The 18369-nt window shown below is 47.6% G+C and overlaps 1 protein-coding gene across 4 annotated transcripts in view; it reads right to left on the minus strand.

Moving 5' to 3' along the window:
* Positions 1-789: 789 nt before the first annotated feature.
* The window catches only part of CTNNBIP1 (catenin beta interacting protein 1), a 76239-nt gene continuing 58659 nt past the window's right edge, over positions 790-18369 (minus strand). For all 4 annotated transcript variants that reach the window (XM_049877867.1, XM_049877865.1, XM_049877866.1 and 1 more), the window contains one exon: positions 790-1453. In XM_049877867.1, the coding sequence (XP_049733824.1) occupies positions 1395-1453 (59 nt within the window). In that variant the 3' untranslated portion in view covers positions 790-1394. The remainder of the gene's footprint in view (positions 1454-18369) is intronic.

Here is an 18369-nt window from a genome sequence, read left to right on the forward strand (position 1 = left end):
AGGAAACCCCAGCCAGCTGGCAAGAGGGCCCTTCATAAGTAAGTGATGACGATGTCCCTCCCAAAGGCAGTGCAGAGTGGGGTGGCACTCAGAGGAGGGCCTCCAAGTGCAGGCTGGGACCACGTGGCCCCAGCAGTAGAAGCATTGGGAGTCGGGCTGGGGCAGGTCTGGGATTGGGATTTGGAGGGCCAAAGGCCTTCCAGGTCTGAGCCCAGCTTGAGCTTTTCTGTGGGTTCCAGGCTCCTGGGCAGAGAGACATCTGCCACACTGCAGGGTCTCACAGCTGGGGGCCACCTCTTCCCTTTCCAGGAGGAGCCCCTGGAGGAGGCCTCAGGAAGTGGGTATGGAGGGGTGGCTGAGAGGCCAGAGCTGCCCTGGCCGCACTCCTTGGCTAGCATAGCCTGGCTGGAGAGGAAAGGTGCCTGAGCCATTTCATCCTTGCCACACTGGTGGCTGCTCGCCAGCTCCCAAAATTGGTGCATATAAATCCTGCTAATAATGGTCACCTCTAGCTCAGGGCTGCTCGCCCAGGACAACACAGAGCTCCTGCAGGCCCAGTTTTCCAGCTGTGGACCCTGCTGGGGGCGCTTGGGGTCGCCTTGTCGGTGGAGGCAGGTGTGGCTGTTAAAGCAAACGCGCTCTCCAGGTGGACTCCAGGGCCTCAGAGAGGAACAGACCGCAAGCAGCGAAGTGGGGGTGACTCCATGGCAACGGGAGTCATGGGTCAGCCAAAGGGAAACCAAACACACGTATCAAAAGCCAATCAAATTCAAACACAAACCAAAAATGTAAAAGCAGCAGCAAGCTCTTTGTGTAATAAATATTGCAAAGCGCACTTGGTTTCTTTTTTTTTTTTTTTTCAAGTCAGATATAATAACCAACGTCCCAAAACATGTTTCCTGCCTTCAAAATAGAGCAGCTGTTGACATCATTAGAACACCTGCAGCCAATCAAAGAGAAGGCTGTCCCCCCCCCACTAACCAGCCAATCAAAATCCAGTTCCAGTTTAGGCAGCCAATCAAATCAGACCTCTTTACATTGCCTCAAAAATGTACTAAATAAAGCACCAGGGCTCCGGGAGCTTCCAGGGAAGAGCATCCCAAGGAATTACTTTTTTAAAAAAAAGAGTCACAAATAAAAAGAAAAGATTTCCATTGGTCAAGATTTAAAAATAAAAAGGTTTCGTCCTGTAGCCAATCACAAAGTCCATCCCTTTAAGCCCATGTAATTGCACCTCTGGGGTCGCCCTCGATGCCGCCCAGGTGAGTGGCAGGGGGAGGGGTGGGGAAGCAGGGAAGGCAGTGGGGCAAGGGTGTGCTGCCACTCAGCCGGCCTCCGGTCCACACAGATCTCTGGGCCCGTGCCAGCTTCCAGGGTTTTCGAGGGGTCTACGGCTACTGCCTCCTGTCCTCCGTCTCCGACCTGGAAAACGCCATCACCACGTCCTCGGCACCTGCAGACCGGAGGGAAAGAACTGCTGGATGGGCTGCCGGCACCTGGGCACCATCTGGGTTGAGGCAAGGAGGCGTGAACCCCGAGGTGGAGCTTCAGCCCATGGGCCAAGTGCAAAGCATTTCCCAGGAAGTCCACCATTTCTCCAGGTCTCCCTACAACCTGGCCAGGGGCATATGGTCAGCAAGTCGCTGCAGGGCCAAGGCTCAGAGATGGGCGAGGACTTGAACTCAGGGCCTCGGATGTGGGAACAGGACTCTGCTCACACTCCCTGTCCATGGTCACCAAGGCCAGGAGTCCTTGGGAACCTGTCTCTTGCTTCTCAAGACTCTTGTCTTGATCCCTTTGGAGGCTCTTGCTCCTTATGATTTCTAATAGCCATTCCTCCTGCAATAGCTTCTCCTATGCCCAAACTCAACAACACCTGCTCAAAGGAGCCTGGCCAGGCCCATTTCCAGCCAGGCTGTCGCCTGTTTCCTGTGGAAACAGATAATGCCCCAATCTTTATAGTATTTTCTTAATCCTGAATTTGAGATTTGGGTCCAGGCACTCATGAAATCACTTTGTCTTGTTTTCCAGAAGACAGGCTCTGACACGCAGCCAGGAAAGGCAGGGAGAGGAGAGAGAAGGCACAGTGCTAATTTGCCCTCCCTGGGAAGGAAGGCAGTGACCATGGCCAGGGCCCTGCAGGGTGAGTGAGCAGGGTCCACCCACCTCCCTGTCCCTGGCCCTTTCCATGAAGGGCAGCTCCTGATTGTGCCCACACAGTAACAGTCAGGCTGCCATAGCCTTTCTGACATACTTCTCTTCTATGCTACTGGAAGAATTCTCCCTGGGGAGGGGGAGGATCGAGACAACAGGGATAGGAAAAGCCTTGGAAGGGTGGGCTGGTGTGGATGGTGCACAATGGGGCTTCTACATGTGAAAGGGAGCTGGGGTAGAGGGCAGGATTCCAGCCCCCCAGGTAGGGTGCCAGCAGTCTTATCCATACTATGTGGGAGTCCCCCCACACTGGTAGCCTTGTGCTGGCCTCCTCCCTAGCTGTTCTGCCACCCGGATGCACAGAGGAGACACTAGCCTTGGGGTGCTAGGGAAGGAGGGCTCAGTCCCAAGGACCTAACATCATGCCACGCCTTCCGCTTGGCATGAGAGCATCAAGGTGCTGCTTAGAAAACTACGTTGTCACCCACCCACCCATTACTGCACAACTTCTATTCCTGAAAAGGGAAATACCAGTTGCTGTCAAGCCGACTCCGACTCGTGGCAACCCCATGTGTGGCAGAGTAGAACTGTGCTCCACAGGGTTTTCATGGCTATGACCTTTCAGAAGCAGATCTCCAGGTGGGTGGGAACCGCCAAGCTCCTGGTTAGTAGTCAAGTGCTTACTCGTTTGCACCACCCAGTGACTCCTTGAAAGCGGAAATCAGCTTCCAGAAAGGAGCTCAAATTGCCTGCTTCCTGGGATGCGGCTCCTTTGCTTGGGAAGCCCAACAATCCTTCCTCTCTTCTCGGGAACATTCTGTTCTCGGCCCATTCTTGGGACCACGCAATATCACCGCAGGCAGAATTTTCCTAGCAAGTGCAGAATCCAAGATGACATCATACCCTACATGGCAGCTGAGCTAGTTACCTAACAGATGCCGACGCTTCCTGAGTGCTGTCTCCCAGCCCACTAACCAGGAAGGGGCTGGTGGGAGACCGTAAGTGTCAGCAGAAGGTGCCTCGGGGGCAGTGAGCAGAGGCAGCCCACTCGCCTCTTTCCTGGGCTGCCTCATGGGCTTTCTCACAGGGACCGTGGGCCTCCGGAGTGAGCTGCAGGCACAGAAATAGCACTGCTACCCTGGGGGATGGAGAGTCTGCAGAGGGAGCAGGTCATCCACTTGGCTGCCTCTCCTCAGAAGCCACAGCCCGGCCCAGGGCCTTCTGACATATAGCCCGTCCAGTGTATACCTGTCCTTACTCTGAGGTCTGGGAAAGGAAGTCACCTTCTCAAGGTCACACAGGGACTTTGAAGACTATTTCACAATACACCTGAACCACAGGTTTTCCAAGAGTCCCACTTTCCCAACTGCCAGCTGGTCACCCCTTCCCTGACTGGGGGAAGGGAGGGAGGCAGGCCTGGGGGTCCAGTCAGTGTTTACAGAGCCTCCCGTTCTACTGCTGCGGGGGGCGGGTGTGGGCAGGGCATGAAGAGCTATCGCCCATCTGTTCCCTGTTCTGTTTCTAAGGGACCATGTTGTTTTCCTTTCCACAGAGATGTGCTCTCCTTTGGGGCCAAAGAGGGGGCAGGCTCTTGCAGAGCATTCTCTGACTGTCCTTATCATCAGCCTGGCGTGGTGCATGTCATCTGATGAGGTCCTGGACATGGACCTGCAGGTCTCTGGCCAAGAATGCTAACCTTCCCTCTTCTCTTCTTTATGAAATTTGGGCCAGTTACCTAGCAAGGAGAGGCAGAATTCTTGCCTCCTGTGCGGGAGATCTGGCTTCAATTCCCAGCCTACACTTCGTGAGCAGCTACCACCCGCCTGTCATTGGAGGCTTGCGTGCTGCTATGACGTTGAACTGGTTTCAGCAGAGCTTCCAGACTAAGACGAACTAGGAAGAAAGGCCTGGCAATCTACTTCTGAAAATCAGCCAGTGAAAACCCTACGGATCACAATGATCCAAGTGGCAAATGATCATGGGGATGGCGCAGGACTGGGCAGCATTTCATCCCATTGTGCATGGGGTGGCCATGAGTCAGAGGCTGACTCAACGGCAGTTAACAACACCTAATAGGGAGGATGAGCTGCTCTATTGTTACATGGTTTGACCATTTCTTTAGAGCTGGGAGGGACCTCAGAGTGGACTGCCATGGTTTCTCTATCTCCTTTTAAGGCCAGCATATGGTACTTCCCTTAGATACTAACATTGTCCTGGAAGCCCTGGGCTCAGAGCAGGAAGACGCTGCTAAGAGGCCAGTAGGCCCAGCCCACTGCCTCCAGGCCATCAGCTAGGGTTCCTGTTTCATTTTACAGACGAGGCTGTGTGCTCCCCATTGGTACCTCTGATGATGCTGTCTGAATGTGGGCTCAGGGCATCTATCTATCCCTTCCTACCAGATGTGGGTGAGCTAAGGAGGGGAGTCACTTCTGTTCTACCGTCTCTGACACATTAAAAGATAAGGATAGCCAAAATCAGGCAAAGGCATCACCAGAAAACTACAGTCCAGTATTTCTTATGATTATAGATGCAAAACTCCTTAACAAAATACTAGCGAACCAAATCCAACAACATATAAAAAGACTTCTACGGTACGACTAAGTGGGACTTATCTGGGAAAGGCAGGTTGGTTAAGCATCTGAAAATCAATTAATACACCATATCAATACAAAAAAAAAAATTTTTTTTTTTTTATCAATACAGTTAAAAAAAAAAAAACCACATGATCATCTCAATAGATACGGAAAAAGCACTTGACAAAATTCAACCCCTTTCATGATGAAAACACTCAACAACTAGGAACAGAAGTCTAATAAAGAGCATTTACCATTTTCATGGTAAAAGATTGAAAGCTTTACCCCTAAGATCAGGAATAAACAAGGACATCTGCTTTCCCCACTTCTATTCAACATGGTACTGGAGGTTCTGGCCAGGGCAATTAGACAAAAAAGAAAAGAAAGAAAAGATACCCAGATTGGAAAGAAAGAAGTAAGCCTATCTCTATTTGTAGATCACAAGACCTTGTATATAGAAAGTCTTAGGAAATCCACTAAAAACTAGTAGAAATAAGAGTTACTAAAGTTGCAGGGTACAAGATCACTATACAAAAATCAGTGTGTATTTCTATACACTCGCAATGAACAATTTGAAAATGAAGTTATAACAATTCCACTTATAAGAGCATCAAAATATAAAATACTTAGGAATAATAATACAGCACATCTTTTTGTGTGAATATTGGCCATTTGCATATATTCTTTGGAGAAATGTCTATTCAAATCCTCTGCCCATTTTTTTCCCCCAATTTGAAGGTCTTTTGTTTTAATGAGTCATATATATCTCCAATTGTAAACTAAAGCAGTTTGGTAAAAGATTACATTTTATTTAAGGAAAATGCATTATGTTATTTAGTCATGAAGATTACAAAGTCAGTTTCCCTTTCCTGGTACAAGAAAAATTCCCTCTTCTGTCCTAAATGATTAAGCTTCCTTTTAAAAAATATATATATATTATTTTTTTGGTTGGTATTGAGAATATACACAGAACGTACACCAATCCAACAATTTTTACATGTACAATTCAGTGACATTGATTACATTCTTCAACTTGTATGACCATTTTCAGCCCCCTTTTCTAAGTTTTTCTTCCCCCATTAAAATAAACTTGTTGCCCCCTAAGTTTCCTATCTAATCTTTTAAGTTGCTGTTGTCAATTTGATTTCATATAGATAGTTCTTAAAAGAGTACAATGCTTAAGGCAGCCATTCTTTATTAGCTAAACTATTTAGTTTTAAGAAATTTTCAGGGGACATTTTTGGTTTAAGATTAAAAGATTATCTCAAGGCAATAGTTTCAGGAGTTCATCTAGCCTCCATGGATTCCATGGGAATTTGAAATCTGTTCTATATTTTCCCTGTTTTGATCAGGACTCTTCTATAGAATCTTCCATCAAAATGTTCAGTAATGGTAACCAGGTGCCATTCAGTTCTGGTCTCATGGCAAAGAAGGCAGTTGTTCATGAAGGCAATTAGATACATATTCCATTTCTTCCTCCTATTCCTGACTCTCCTTCTTCCTCTGTTGCTCCAGTCCCTTGCTCATTTTTAAACTGCAATTTTAATATATTATTGAGTTGTAAGAGTTCTTTATGTATTATGAATACAAGTCTCTTACCAGATACATGATTTGCAAATATTTTCTCCCATTCTATGGGTTATCTTTTCACTTTCTTGGTGGTGTCCTTTGAAGCACAAACATTTTACATTTTGATGAAGCCCAATCTACCTATTTTTCTTTTGTTGTTGCATGTGCTTTTTGCATCATATCTAAGAAAACACTTCCTAACCCCAGGTCATGAAATTAACTACTATGTTTTCTTCTAAGAGTTTTATAGTGTTAGCTCTTATATTTAGACCTATGATCCATCTTGGGTTACTTTTTGTATAAGTTGTGAGGTAGTGGCCCAACTTCATTATTTTATATGTAGCTATCTAGCTGTCCCAGTACCACCTGTTGAAAAGATAAAGTCTGATGTTCACCTGAAAGTTCTTTACTGTTACTCATCAGCCCAGAAATCATTTACCACAGATTTAATCATGACCTGTGAACAAAGAGGCTGAGATTCCAGGCAGTGTCCTTCTGTGTCTCTTTGAGTTTTGAGGGTGGAGTTTTGAGGCTGGAGGCTTTTCTGCCCCCACCGACAACTCAATATCAAGTCACCCTCATTCAAATCCATCTAAGTGTCTGAGGATGGGTTTCTTGGGGAAGGATAAGTGAGGAAGTGGAAGTCAGGGCATAGCCTTCCAAGATCCCTGTGAGGTGTGCAACTACCTTGCAGAAAGCCATGTGACCTTTGTTCTCAGTTCTTTCAAGCCATACAAACCCTTGAGGCTAATGAATGTGGGCTGACCAGACCAAGAGGGACAACCTGGGGCCTGATGCTGACTAAGCATGATATAATCTACCTTGGCTCATGTGGTGAGGCTGATAAAAGCCCTGAACCCTGAGGCTCAGAGGAGCTTCCTGGCTGGTGACCACACACAGGAGAGGGTAGCGTGTCCCTCTTTGGGACGTGGAAGCTCCGTGCTGTGACCCTTCCCAGACCTCACTCTATGTGTTTCTTCATTTGTATCCTTTTTGGTTGTAATAAAGTTGTAGCCATAAGTATGGCATAAAAACTCCAAAACCAAACCTACTGCCATCGAGTTCAATGCTGAGTCATAGCAGCTCTTTAGGACAGATTAGAAAACTGCCCCACAGGGTTTCCAAGAATATAATCTTTACAGAGGCAGACTGCCACATCATTCACCCATTGAGTGGCTAGTGGGTTTGAACCACCAACCTTTTGGTTAGTAGCCAAGCATGTAATCACTGCACCACCAGGGCTCCTAAGTATGGTATACTCTCTGTGAGTTCTGTGAGTCGTTCCAGAGAATTAATGAATCCACAGGGGCAGTGAGAGCCAGAAGGGGCTGGCATCTGTCTGTTTGGCAATCTAAAAGAAGGTGTCCTTCCAATGTGTGAGTTCTAACCTAGCTCTGGCTAGCTGGGGCTGAGAGCAGCAGTCCTGTATGAGTTGCTGGTGATGAGGATGAAGAAGTGGGAAAGTGAGGACTGGATCCATTTCCATACTTTTGAGAATTGGATTCATGCTGCTTCTTACGACGCAGTTAGCAAAGAAGGTGGGATTTGCCCACTGTGTCCCTGGCTTATTGCAACTCCATTCCCCAAACTCCTTGTGAATAGGCTCTGAAGGCATGAAGGGCTTGGCAGGCTGCCCCCAGACTCCCCATCACAAAGTCCTCTTCTCCAGCAAGGAGTCTCCACGTCTATGACTCATCTCAGGGCCATGGGGGACAGAGATGGTTCTTGCTCAGGCTCCCACACAGTAGCAGCCTGTGTGGAGACAGACCCAGTCCCTCTCCTGGTTCTCCTCCTACCTCCACGACTATTCCTTCTCAGTCTCCTCTGTTGGATCCTCTTCCTTTTCCCAACCACTAAATGTAGGAGGGCCCCAGGTTCAAACCTAGGAACTGCTCTTCTCCATCTACAGTGTAGAATCTACAATCACTCCCCAGATAATCTCAGGCTGTCCTCTTACTTGAAAACCGCCCACAGACAGATCTCTCCCAAACTCATCTTTCTAGCACAGACCTCTCCCCTGAATTCCAGATTTGCATATTGTTATGGATTGAATTGTGTCCCCCCCCAAAAGATAAGTTGAAATATTAACCCCTGTACCTGGGAATGTGACCCTGTTTGGAAATAGGCGTTTTCTTTTGTTATGTTAACGAGGCCATACTGGAGTAGGGTGGGTCCTAAACCTAATCCTTTTTGAGTAGTGTCTTATAATAAGGGAAAACAGAGAGAGACACAAAGAGAGGGAGGACGCCATGTGATGACCGAGGTGGATGCATCTACAAGCCCAGGAACACGAAGGATTGCCAGCAGCTACTAGAAGTGGAAAGAGACAAAGAAAGACCTTCTCCTAGAGCCAATGCCCTGAATTTGGACTTCTAGCCTCCTGAACTGTGAGAAAATAAATTCCTGTCCTTGAAAGCCACCTCCTGTGGTATTTTGTAATGGCAGCCCTGGGTGACTAAGACACACGTCCAACTGCCCATCTGGGTTTCCACTGGGATGTCCAACAGGCACGTCCGCTGGGCTCCTATGTCAGCCTTTCCCTGGTCTCCCCATGCCAGCCCCCAACAGTCCATTCTCTACACAGCAGCCAGATTCCCAAAAGGAGGATGTGATCCCAAGGTTTCTCATCACACTCTAAGAGAAATCCAAACTCCACGCACTGCCAACAAGCCCCAACATGATCTGGCCTCTGACTGCCCTTCACCTCCTTTTATACATCCCCTGGCCTCTCACTCTGCTCCTCCTGGCTGGCCTTCAAACACATGTAACTTGCCCCTGCTGTTCCTCTGCCTCGATGCTCTTCCTGAAGCTCATCTCACAGCTCTTACAACGTCATGGTGGTCTCTGTGCAAACATCTCAGACAGGCCCTCCTGGCCCACAATTTCTGAAATACTGTCCTGTGTCCTGATCCCTCAGGTAGCTGTAGTCTTCTTCAGAGTCCTCATCACTGTCTAGAGTGTTACATATTGATCTGATCTCAGTGTGTGTTGTGGATTGAGTCGTATCCCCCCAAAATATGTGTTGGAATCCTAACCCCTATCCCTGTGGATGTGATCCTGTTTGGACACTGGGTTTCTTTGTTGTGTTAACAAGGCCACACTAGTATAGGGTGTGTCCTAAACCTAATCACTTCTGAGTTATAAAAAGAGCAGATTAGACACAGAAGGAAGAACGACGGGGGTAAGACAGATGCCACCTGAAGATCATACGCTAAGGAATCAAGGAACACTGGGGCTTTGGAAGCTGAAAGAGACAAGGATCTTCCCCCAGAGCTGACAGAGAGGGCCTTCCCCTCTAGCCACTGCCCTGAATTTGGACTTTTACTTTGGAGCCCTGGTGGTGCAGTAGCTAAGAGCTCTGCTGCTAACCAAAAGGTCGGCTATTTGAATCCACCAGCTGCTTCGTAGAAACCCTATGGGGCAGTTCTACTCTGTCCTATAAGGTTGCTATGAGTTGGGATTGACTTGAAGACAACAGGTTTGTTTTTTCCGAAACTGTGAGAAAATGAACTTTTGTTCTTTAAAGCCACCCACTTGGTGGTGTTTTTGTTACAGCAGCACTAGGTAACTAAGACGGTGTGTTTCCCCCCCACTGGAATATAAGTTCCACGTGGTCAGGGAAAGTCTGTCTTGTTTACTGACACACTGACAGGACCCAGAAAAGTTCCTGAGTCACAGTAGGGCTCAATAAATTCTAAACAATAAATGAGTGGATAAATGCTTATTTTGTAGATGAGGAAACTGAAGCTCAGAGAGATGAAGCAACTCAGTGAGTCAGGGGCAGAGGGAGAGCTCAGGACTCCAACATCCCTGTGTTCACTCTGTGGCACACAGGGCCACCTCCTCTCTGGAGAAGGGAAACAACTGACCTGCCCTGGTCCCTCAGAACACTGAGGCTGGTCAGGCCTCTCAATAGAAATTGGACCAACATATCCATCCTGTCAGAATGAAACTAAGACCCAGGAGCAAAAAAGCAAAATGATCAACAAGGGAGGAGCCTTGGTGGTGCAGTGGTTAAGTACTTGGCTGCTAACTGAAAGGTCAGCGGTTCAAATCCCCTGGCCACTCCACAGGAGAAAGATGTGGCAGTCTGCTTCTGTAAAGATTTACAGCCTTGGAAACCCTATGGGGTGGTTCTACCTGTCCTATAGGGTCACCGTGAGTCAGAACTAACTTAATGGCAACAGGTTTAGTGTTTTTTTTGGACCAACAGATGAATCGATAAACAAAATGTGGTCCAGCTACACAATGAATGTTAACCAACTAATTGCTGTTGGAAACAAAGAAGAAGGATCGGTAGTTGGAAAACATGGCCTTGGAGATAGAAACAATGCTGGAGATTGCATGGTAGAATTTTGCAAGACCAACAACTTCTTCACTGAAAATACCTTTTTTCACAAACATATACGGCAACTAGAAACATGGACCTCACCAGATGGAATACACAGGAATCAAATCGACTACATCTGTGGAAAGAGACAATGGAAAAGCTCAATGTGAACAATCAGAACAAGGCCAGGGCCCAACTGTGGAACAGACCATCAATTGCTCGTATCCAAGTTCAAGTTGAAAATGAAGAAAATTAGAACAAGTCCATGAGTGCCAAAGTACAACCTTGTATATCCCACCTGAATTTACAGACCATCTAAGGAACAGATTTGCCATGTGGAACACTAATGACCGAAGACCAGATGAAAGAGTTGTAGAATGACATCAAGGGCATCATCCATGAAGAAATCAAGAGGTCATTAAAAAGACAGGAAAGAAAGACATGACCAAAATGGATGTCAGAAGAGACTCTGAAACTTGCCCTTGAACACAGAGCAGCTAAAGCAAAAAGAAGAAATGATGAAGTAAAAGAACTGAACATAAGATTTCAAAGGGTGGCTCAAGAAGACAAAGTATAATGACACGTGTAAAGACCTGGAGATAGAAAACCAAAGGGAAGAACACGCTGGGTACTTCTCAAGCTGAAAGAACTGAAGAAAAAATTCAAGCCTCGAGTTGCAATAGTGAAGGGCTCTATGGGGGAAAATATTAAACAACGCAGGAAACATCAAAAGAAGTTGGAAGGAATATATATAGTCATTATACCAAAAAGAACTGGTCAATGTCCAACCATTTCAAGAGGTATCATACCATCAGGAACTGATGGTAATGAAGAAGTCCAAGCTGTACTACAGGCATTGGTGAAAAACAAGGCCCTAGGAATTGATGGAATACCAACTGAAATGTTTCAACAAAATGGATGCAGCACTGAAGTGCTCACTTGTCTATGCCAGGAAATTTGGAAGACAGCTACCTGGCTAATCGACTGAAAGAGATCCATATTTATGCCTATTCCGAAGAAAGGTGATCCATCTGAATGCGGAAATTATAGAACAATATCATGCACAAATAAAATTTTGCTGAAGATCATTCAAAAGTGGCTGCAGCAGTATATCGACAGGGAACGGCCAGAAATTCAGGCCAGATTCAGAAGAGTATGTGGAACCAGGGATATCATTGCTGATGTCAGATGGATCCTGGCTGAAAGCAGAGAGTACCAGAAGGATGTTTACCTGTGTTTTACTTACTATACAAAGGCATTCAACTGTGTGGATCATAACAAATTATAGATAACATTGCGAAGAATGGGAATTCCAGAACACTTAATCATGTTCATGAGGAACCTTCACACAGATCAAGAGGCAGTTGTTCAGACAGAACAAGGGGATACTGCTTGGTTTAAAGTCAGGAAAGGTATGCCTCAGGGTTGTATCCTTTCACCATACCTATTCAATCTGTATGCTAGGCAAATAATCGGAAAAGCTGGACTCTATGAAGAAGAATGGGCATCAAGATTGGAAGAAGACTCATTAATGACCTGCGTTATGCTGATGACACAACTTTGCTTGCTGAAGGTGAAGAGGACTTGAAGCACTTATTGATGAAGATCAAAGACCACAGCCTTGAGTATGGATTATACCTCAACGTAAAGAAAACAAAAATCTTCACAACTGGACCAATAAGCAACATCATGATAAACGGAAAAAAGACTGAAGTTGTCAAGAATTTCATTTTACTTGGATAAAGAATCAACACCCATGGAAGCAGCACTCAAGAAATCAAAAGACACATTGCACTTGGCAAATCTGGTGCAAAAGACCTCTTCAAAGTGTTGAAAAGCAAAGATGTCACCTTGAAGACTAAGGTGCACCTGACCCAAGCCATGGTATTTTCAATCGCATAAGGAAGACTGAAGAACTGACGCTTTTGGAGTGCCAAAAGGACAAACAAATCTGTCCTGGAAGACGTACGACCAAACACTCCTTAGAAGCAAGGATGGCGAGACTGCTTTGGACATGTTGTTAGGAAGGATCAGTCCCTGCAGAAGGACCTGGTAAAGCAGAGGGTCGGTGAAAAAGCGGAAGACCATCAACGAGATGGACTGACACAGTGGTTGCAACAATGGGCTCAAGCATAACGATTGTGAGCATGGCGCAGGATTGGGCAGCGTTTCGTTCTGTGGTACATAAGTTCACTGTGAGTCAGAACCGACTCGACAGCACCTAACAACAAGAAGTTTCCATTGAGTCGATTTCCAACTCATGGTAACCCCATGTGTGTCAGAGTAGAACTGTGCTCCACAGGGTTTTCAATGACTGACTTTTCAGAAATAGATTGCCAGGCCTTTTCCACGATGCCTCTGGGTAGACTTGAACCTCCAACCTTTTGGTTGACAGCCAAGCACATTAACCATCTGCACCACCTTAGGACACTGGACTATCACTCAGTCATATAAAGGAATGAAGTTCTGATACATGCTACAACATGAACACTGAAAATATTGTGCCGAGTGAAAGAAGCCAGATACAAAACGACAAATACTGTATGATCCCACTGATGTGAAATATGTAGAATATGCAAATGCATAGAGACAAAAAGTAGATTAGAGGTTATGAGGGGCTGGAGGAAAGAGGGGATGGGGAGTGATTGCTTAATGGGCAGAGTTGATGACAAAGTTGTGGAAATAGGTGATGGTGACGGTAGCAAAACATTGTGAATGTAATTAGTGTCAATGAATTGTACACTTAAAAACCGTTAAAATGACAAATTTTATCGTGGTGAAAAAAAAAGGAAAAGAAAAACACCAAAGCAGCCAAGGGCTGTTGTGAAGAAAACTTACTATGAAACCCTGAGTGCCAGCCTGGGAGACCTCCCCCACCTCTGCCCCTGCCCCCTGCCATGTTACGAACTCCATGGCTCACCTGGGGCAGAAATCAGGGCCAAGGTGGGTTGGGGACACAGCTCTCTGGTCCAGGACAGGGCACCCGGTCCTCCCAGCCCACGCCCAATCCCAGCTTTGCCCCTTTCACAGAGTCCAGTCAAGTGACTGGTGAGAGAAAAATGACAAATATGTAGGAGCTTAGACAAGGGAAGCTGGCCCCTGGCGGGGGGTGAAAGGCAGACAATGGGGTCACTGGTCTGTTTGCAGGCTCAGGGTGAATTGGGACCAGCCTAGCCAGCCAGCAACTGGCATCCACCCTCTGCCCATGTTCTCAGCTTACTGGAAGGATGGACATGGCCCTTTGGGAGCCCTGGTTCCCCTTTGCTGGGAAAAGCCCCCCAGGGGATGCTGACACAGCCCCAGCGTCTGTTGAGGATCACTCCTGCTCTCTGAAGTCCCCAGGTAAAGTCTTTCAAAGGTTCTTCGTCTAGACACACAGCACCTAAATACGTTTCCTGAACTGCCGGGGTGCATTCCTGTTGGCCCATGGCTATATATTTGGGTTGATGATTATTGTTACTGTTGTTTGGCACCATCGAGCTGATTCCGACTCATAGTGACCCTATGAATTACAGAGTAGAACTGCTCAATAGAGTTTCCTAGGCTGCAATTTTTATGAGAGCAGATCACCAGGTTTTTTTGACAGTACATCGGCAGAAAACTGCCATAAATTCAAGCCGTATTCAGAAGAGGATATGGAACGAGGGATGTCATTGCTGATATCAGATGGATCTTGGCTGAAAGCAGAGAATAGCAGAAAGATGTTTACCTGTGTTTTACTGACTATGAAAAGGCATTTGACTGCGTAGATCATAATTATGGAAAACATTATGAAGAACAGGAACTCCAGAACACTTAATTGTGATCATGAGGAACTTGTACATAGACCAAGAGGCAGTCATTCAAACAGAACAAGGCGATACTGTATGGTTTAAAGTCAGGAAAGGTGTGTGTCAGGGTTATGTCCTTTCACTATACTTATTCAAATATATGCTGACCAAATCATCCAAGAAGCTGGACTATATGAAGAAGAACGTGGCATCAGGACTGGAGGGAGACTCATTAACAACTTGCGATATGCAGATGACACAACTTTGCCTTCACTATGGATTATACCTCAACATAAAGAAAACAAAAATCCTCACAACTGGACCAATAAGCAACATCATGATAAACGGAGAACAGATTGAAGTTATCAAGGATTTCATTTTACTTGGATCCACAATCAACACCCATGGAAGCAGCAGTCAAGAAATCAAACAACACATTGCACTGGGAAAAACTGCTGCAAAAGACCTCTTTAAAGTGTTAAAAAGCAAAGATGTCACTTTGGGGACTAAGGTACACCTGACCCAAGCCATGGTATTTTCAATCGCTTCCTATGCATGTGAAAAACTCGACACTGAATAAGGAAGACTGAACAAGAATTGATGCCTTTGAATTATGGCATTAGTGAAGAATACTGAATATACCATGGACTGCCAGAAGAACGAACAAATCTGTCTTGGAAGAAGTATAGCCAGATGCTTTTTAGAAGTGAGGATGGTGAGACTTCATCTCATGTACTTTGGACATGTTATCAGAAAGGATCAATCCCTGGAGAAGGACATCATACTTCATAAAGTAGAGAGTCAGCAAGCAAAAGAGAGGAAGACTCTCAACAACATGGAGTGACACAGTGGCTGCAACAATGGGTTCAAGCATAGCAACAATTGTGAGCATAGTGCAGGACCGGGCAACATATCATTCTGTTATATATAAGGCCGCTATGAGTCAGAGCTGACTTAATGGCACCTAACAACAATCTTTACGGGAGCAGAATGCCAGGTTTTTTCTCCCAAGGAGCTGTTGGGTGGATCTGAACCACCAACCTTTTGGTTAGCAGGCTGATGATACCAAAATCAAGCCAAACCCAACCCGCTGCTGTTGAGTCAATTCTGACTCATAGCGAAACTACAGAACAGAGGAGAACTGCCCCACAGGGTTTCCAAGGAACGCCTGGTAGATTCGAACTGCTGACCTTTTGGTTAGCAGCCAATCTCTTAACCACTGTGCCATGTGGATGAAAAAGATCAGAAAAGCAGGGCCTCAAGCCAGCCGGCTGCAGCCTCAAAGGCTGACAGTGGTGTGGAGGCACACACAATCCCTTTCACAGACCTGCTGGGGAAACCAAGTGGAGCCCTTTGCCCTTTCCCAGGCAGATCCTGGAGCTCACAGCCCCTCCTACAGATAGGACTGTTCAGTACTCCCCTCAGCCTCTCAAGGAGAAACTTGGGGTTGGGGGAAGAAGGAACAAGGAATCTACAGGCTTGTGAGATGTGCTAAGGGGGAGCTGAGCCCTTATATCGGCCCCTAATCTACATATCAGAGAACTGGCTGATCCCAGGACAGAGGGCAGAATGTGGCTGTCACCTCCCCAGAGGTTACAATGCAACTTGGTCTGTGGATGGGGGAACCTTCTTGCTGTGTGGTTTCTGCTTTACTCCACAAAAGCATCTGGGTGCCAATGGGACAGGCCGACCCATTCCACTCCCCCAGCTCGGCCAAGTCCAGTTCAGGCCTGCACCTGAAGTTGGCCGGGGAGAAGGAAAAGGGCTGTGGGGAAACCCTACCCAAGAAATTCTGCCACATGGTTAAAAAAGAAAACGAAAGAAAGCCTGGTCCAGCTTCCAAAGGCTGGAGACCACCCCCGAGGCCTCATAGCCCTGTGCGGTGTCACTGGAGAAAACGTGGAGCTCTGAGCCCAGCTCCCCATGACACGGCACTCTGGGAAGACTTGGACCCTCTGCAGCACCCTGAGCCCAGCTTCCCACGACACAGGACTCTGGGGACCAGAGCCTCTGCAGCACCCTCAGTCCAGCTTCCCACAACATGACACTCTGGGAGGACTTGGAGCCTCTGCAGCACCCTGAGCCCACCTCCCCACGACATGGCGCTCCGGGGACCTGGCACCTCTGCAGCATCCTGAGCCCAGCTCCCCACGACACGGCACTCTGGGGACCTGGAGCCTCTGCATCACTGAGCCCTGTTCCCCATGACACAGCATTCGGGGACCTGGAGCTTCTGCGGCACTTTCCTACAGGCTCCATGCACTGTCAGGAGCTTCCCAGGACCGTTCTCGGGTTGGACATTTGGTGTGTTTGTCTCCGAAACAGTCAGGCCAAATATCTATGACCTTGGAACACCTCTGGGGTCTTCCACCTTCCTAGTGAGAGGAAGTGAATGGGACCTGGAAAACTCAGAAATACAATCCCGATACCCTGAGCCTCCAAATTCCCATGGCTGATGGTGGGCGGGGGGGGGGGGGGGGGGCTTTGCGGGTGATCGTCAGTGTAGGAAGTTAATCTGGGCTGTGTGTCCTGGGACCCAAAGGCCCACCTTCCACGCACCTGGCAGATCAGGCCAGAGAGAAAACATGACCACACGCTCCAAACTGCTCAGGACGATCCCATTCTGGATATCCTATTGCCTTTTCGGCCATATGATTTTGGCTGGGTACCTCCTCCTCCCCCCATGAGCTCATTACCTTGCTGTCAACACCAACTAGCATCAGCTGCCTGGCTACCCAAAATTGCAGTGTCCCAGTGACCAGCTCTGGGGAAATGAACCAGCAGCGAGGCTGCCTGGAAAAACAGGTCACAGACATGGCCAAAGGGAAAAGTATCTACTGGGATAAGCCTTGGGCACAGCCAGGATTGGGCTTCTCCCAGCACACCCGGAGGTAGACACTGTTTTTAGCAGCCCCAGGCTTCGAGCTGACGTTCTGCTCATCTGAGTTCTGATGCTCCAAGGTTCCCAGGGGGTGGCTTTTACCCAGAGACAGCATGACACTCTGGTTGCTATGGGGACGGCAGCCTCTGCTCCACCAAGGTCTCAGCAGCCAAAGCAGGTACCAGACTCAGTGGCGCCTACTGGGGCTCCAAGCTGACAACCAGATCAACCATGTACCCGAGGCCACCAGCCAGTGAATGAGCAGAGGGGCCATCTGCTCCAGGCGCAGCACCGGGCTCCTGTATCCACTGCCTGAGAGCTCACTGGCAGATGAAGGGCTTCCCAGGCTTCAGGGAAGGCGAGGACATCAGGACCCAGGTAGAAAGCTATGATCTGGGCCTGGGTCTGACTCTGATCACCTGTGGGACCAGGGGACGCCCCTGCACATTCTGCTTCAGTTTTCCCCATGTGTAAAATGTGATGAATAGCACCTGTCCCACCAAATGAACCGCTCGGGGATGACATCAACAGCATCAAGCAACAAAACCACATTTGTGTGGTCATAACTTGGGGTTCTAGTCTACCTGCCTGAAGCGTAAATGTGCTTTCCCAAACCTGCCTCAACCCCTACCCCCACCTTCCCCACTCCCGCTGAGCCCAATACACACACAGACACACACACACACTGTCTTGGTGGTTTGCTTTCCCAAGTGACGCACTCATTCTCCTCATTCAAATTCTTGGTCCCCCAAAATATAAGCTCCCCCAGACCAAGAGCTTGACTGGGCAGGAGAAGGGGCAGAATCTGCGAGAGGGGGTGGGCTGGTCCATCCACGGGTCAGAGATGATCAGGGCTTCATCAAAGTCCTCCCATATTCTCAAAGTCTGGCAGGCATACAATCTCCATGGGGCTTATTTAAAACGCAGATTCCCCAGGCTCTGCTGGCAGACATTCTGATTCAGCAGGGCTGGTGCAGGGCCCGGTAATCTGCACTTTTAACAACTATCCTAGGTGATATAGATGCAGGTGGTCTGTGAACCACACATCTGATAACTCAATGCTGCAGACTGTCCCCTGGTCTAACCCCATAG

Source organism: Elephas maximus, chromosome 3, assembly GCF_024166365.1.
Source record: "Elephas maximus indicus isolate mEleMax1 chromosome 3, mEleMax1 primary haplotype, whole genome shotgun sequence".
Taxonomy (NCBI): Eukaryota; Metazoa; Chordata; class Mammalia; order Proboscidea; family Elephantidae; genus Elephas; species Elephas maximus.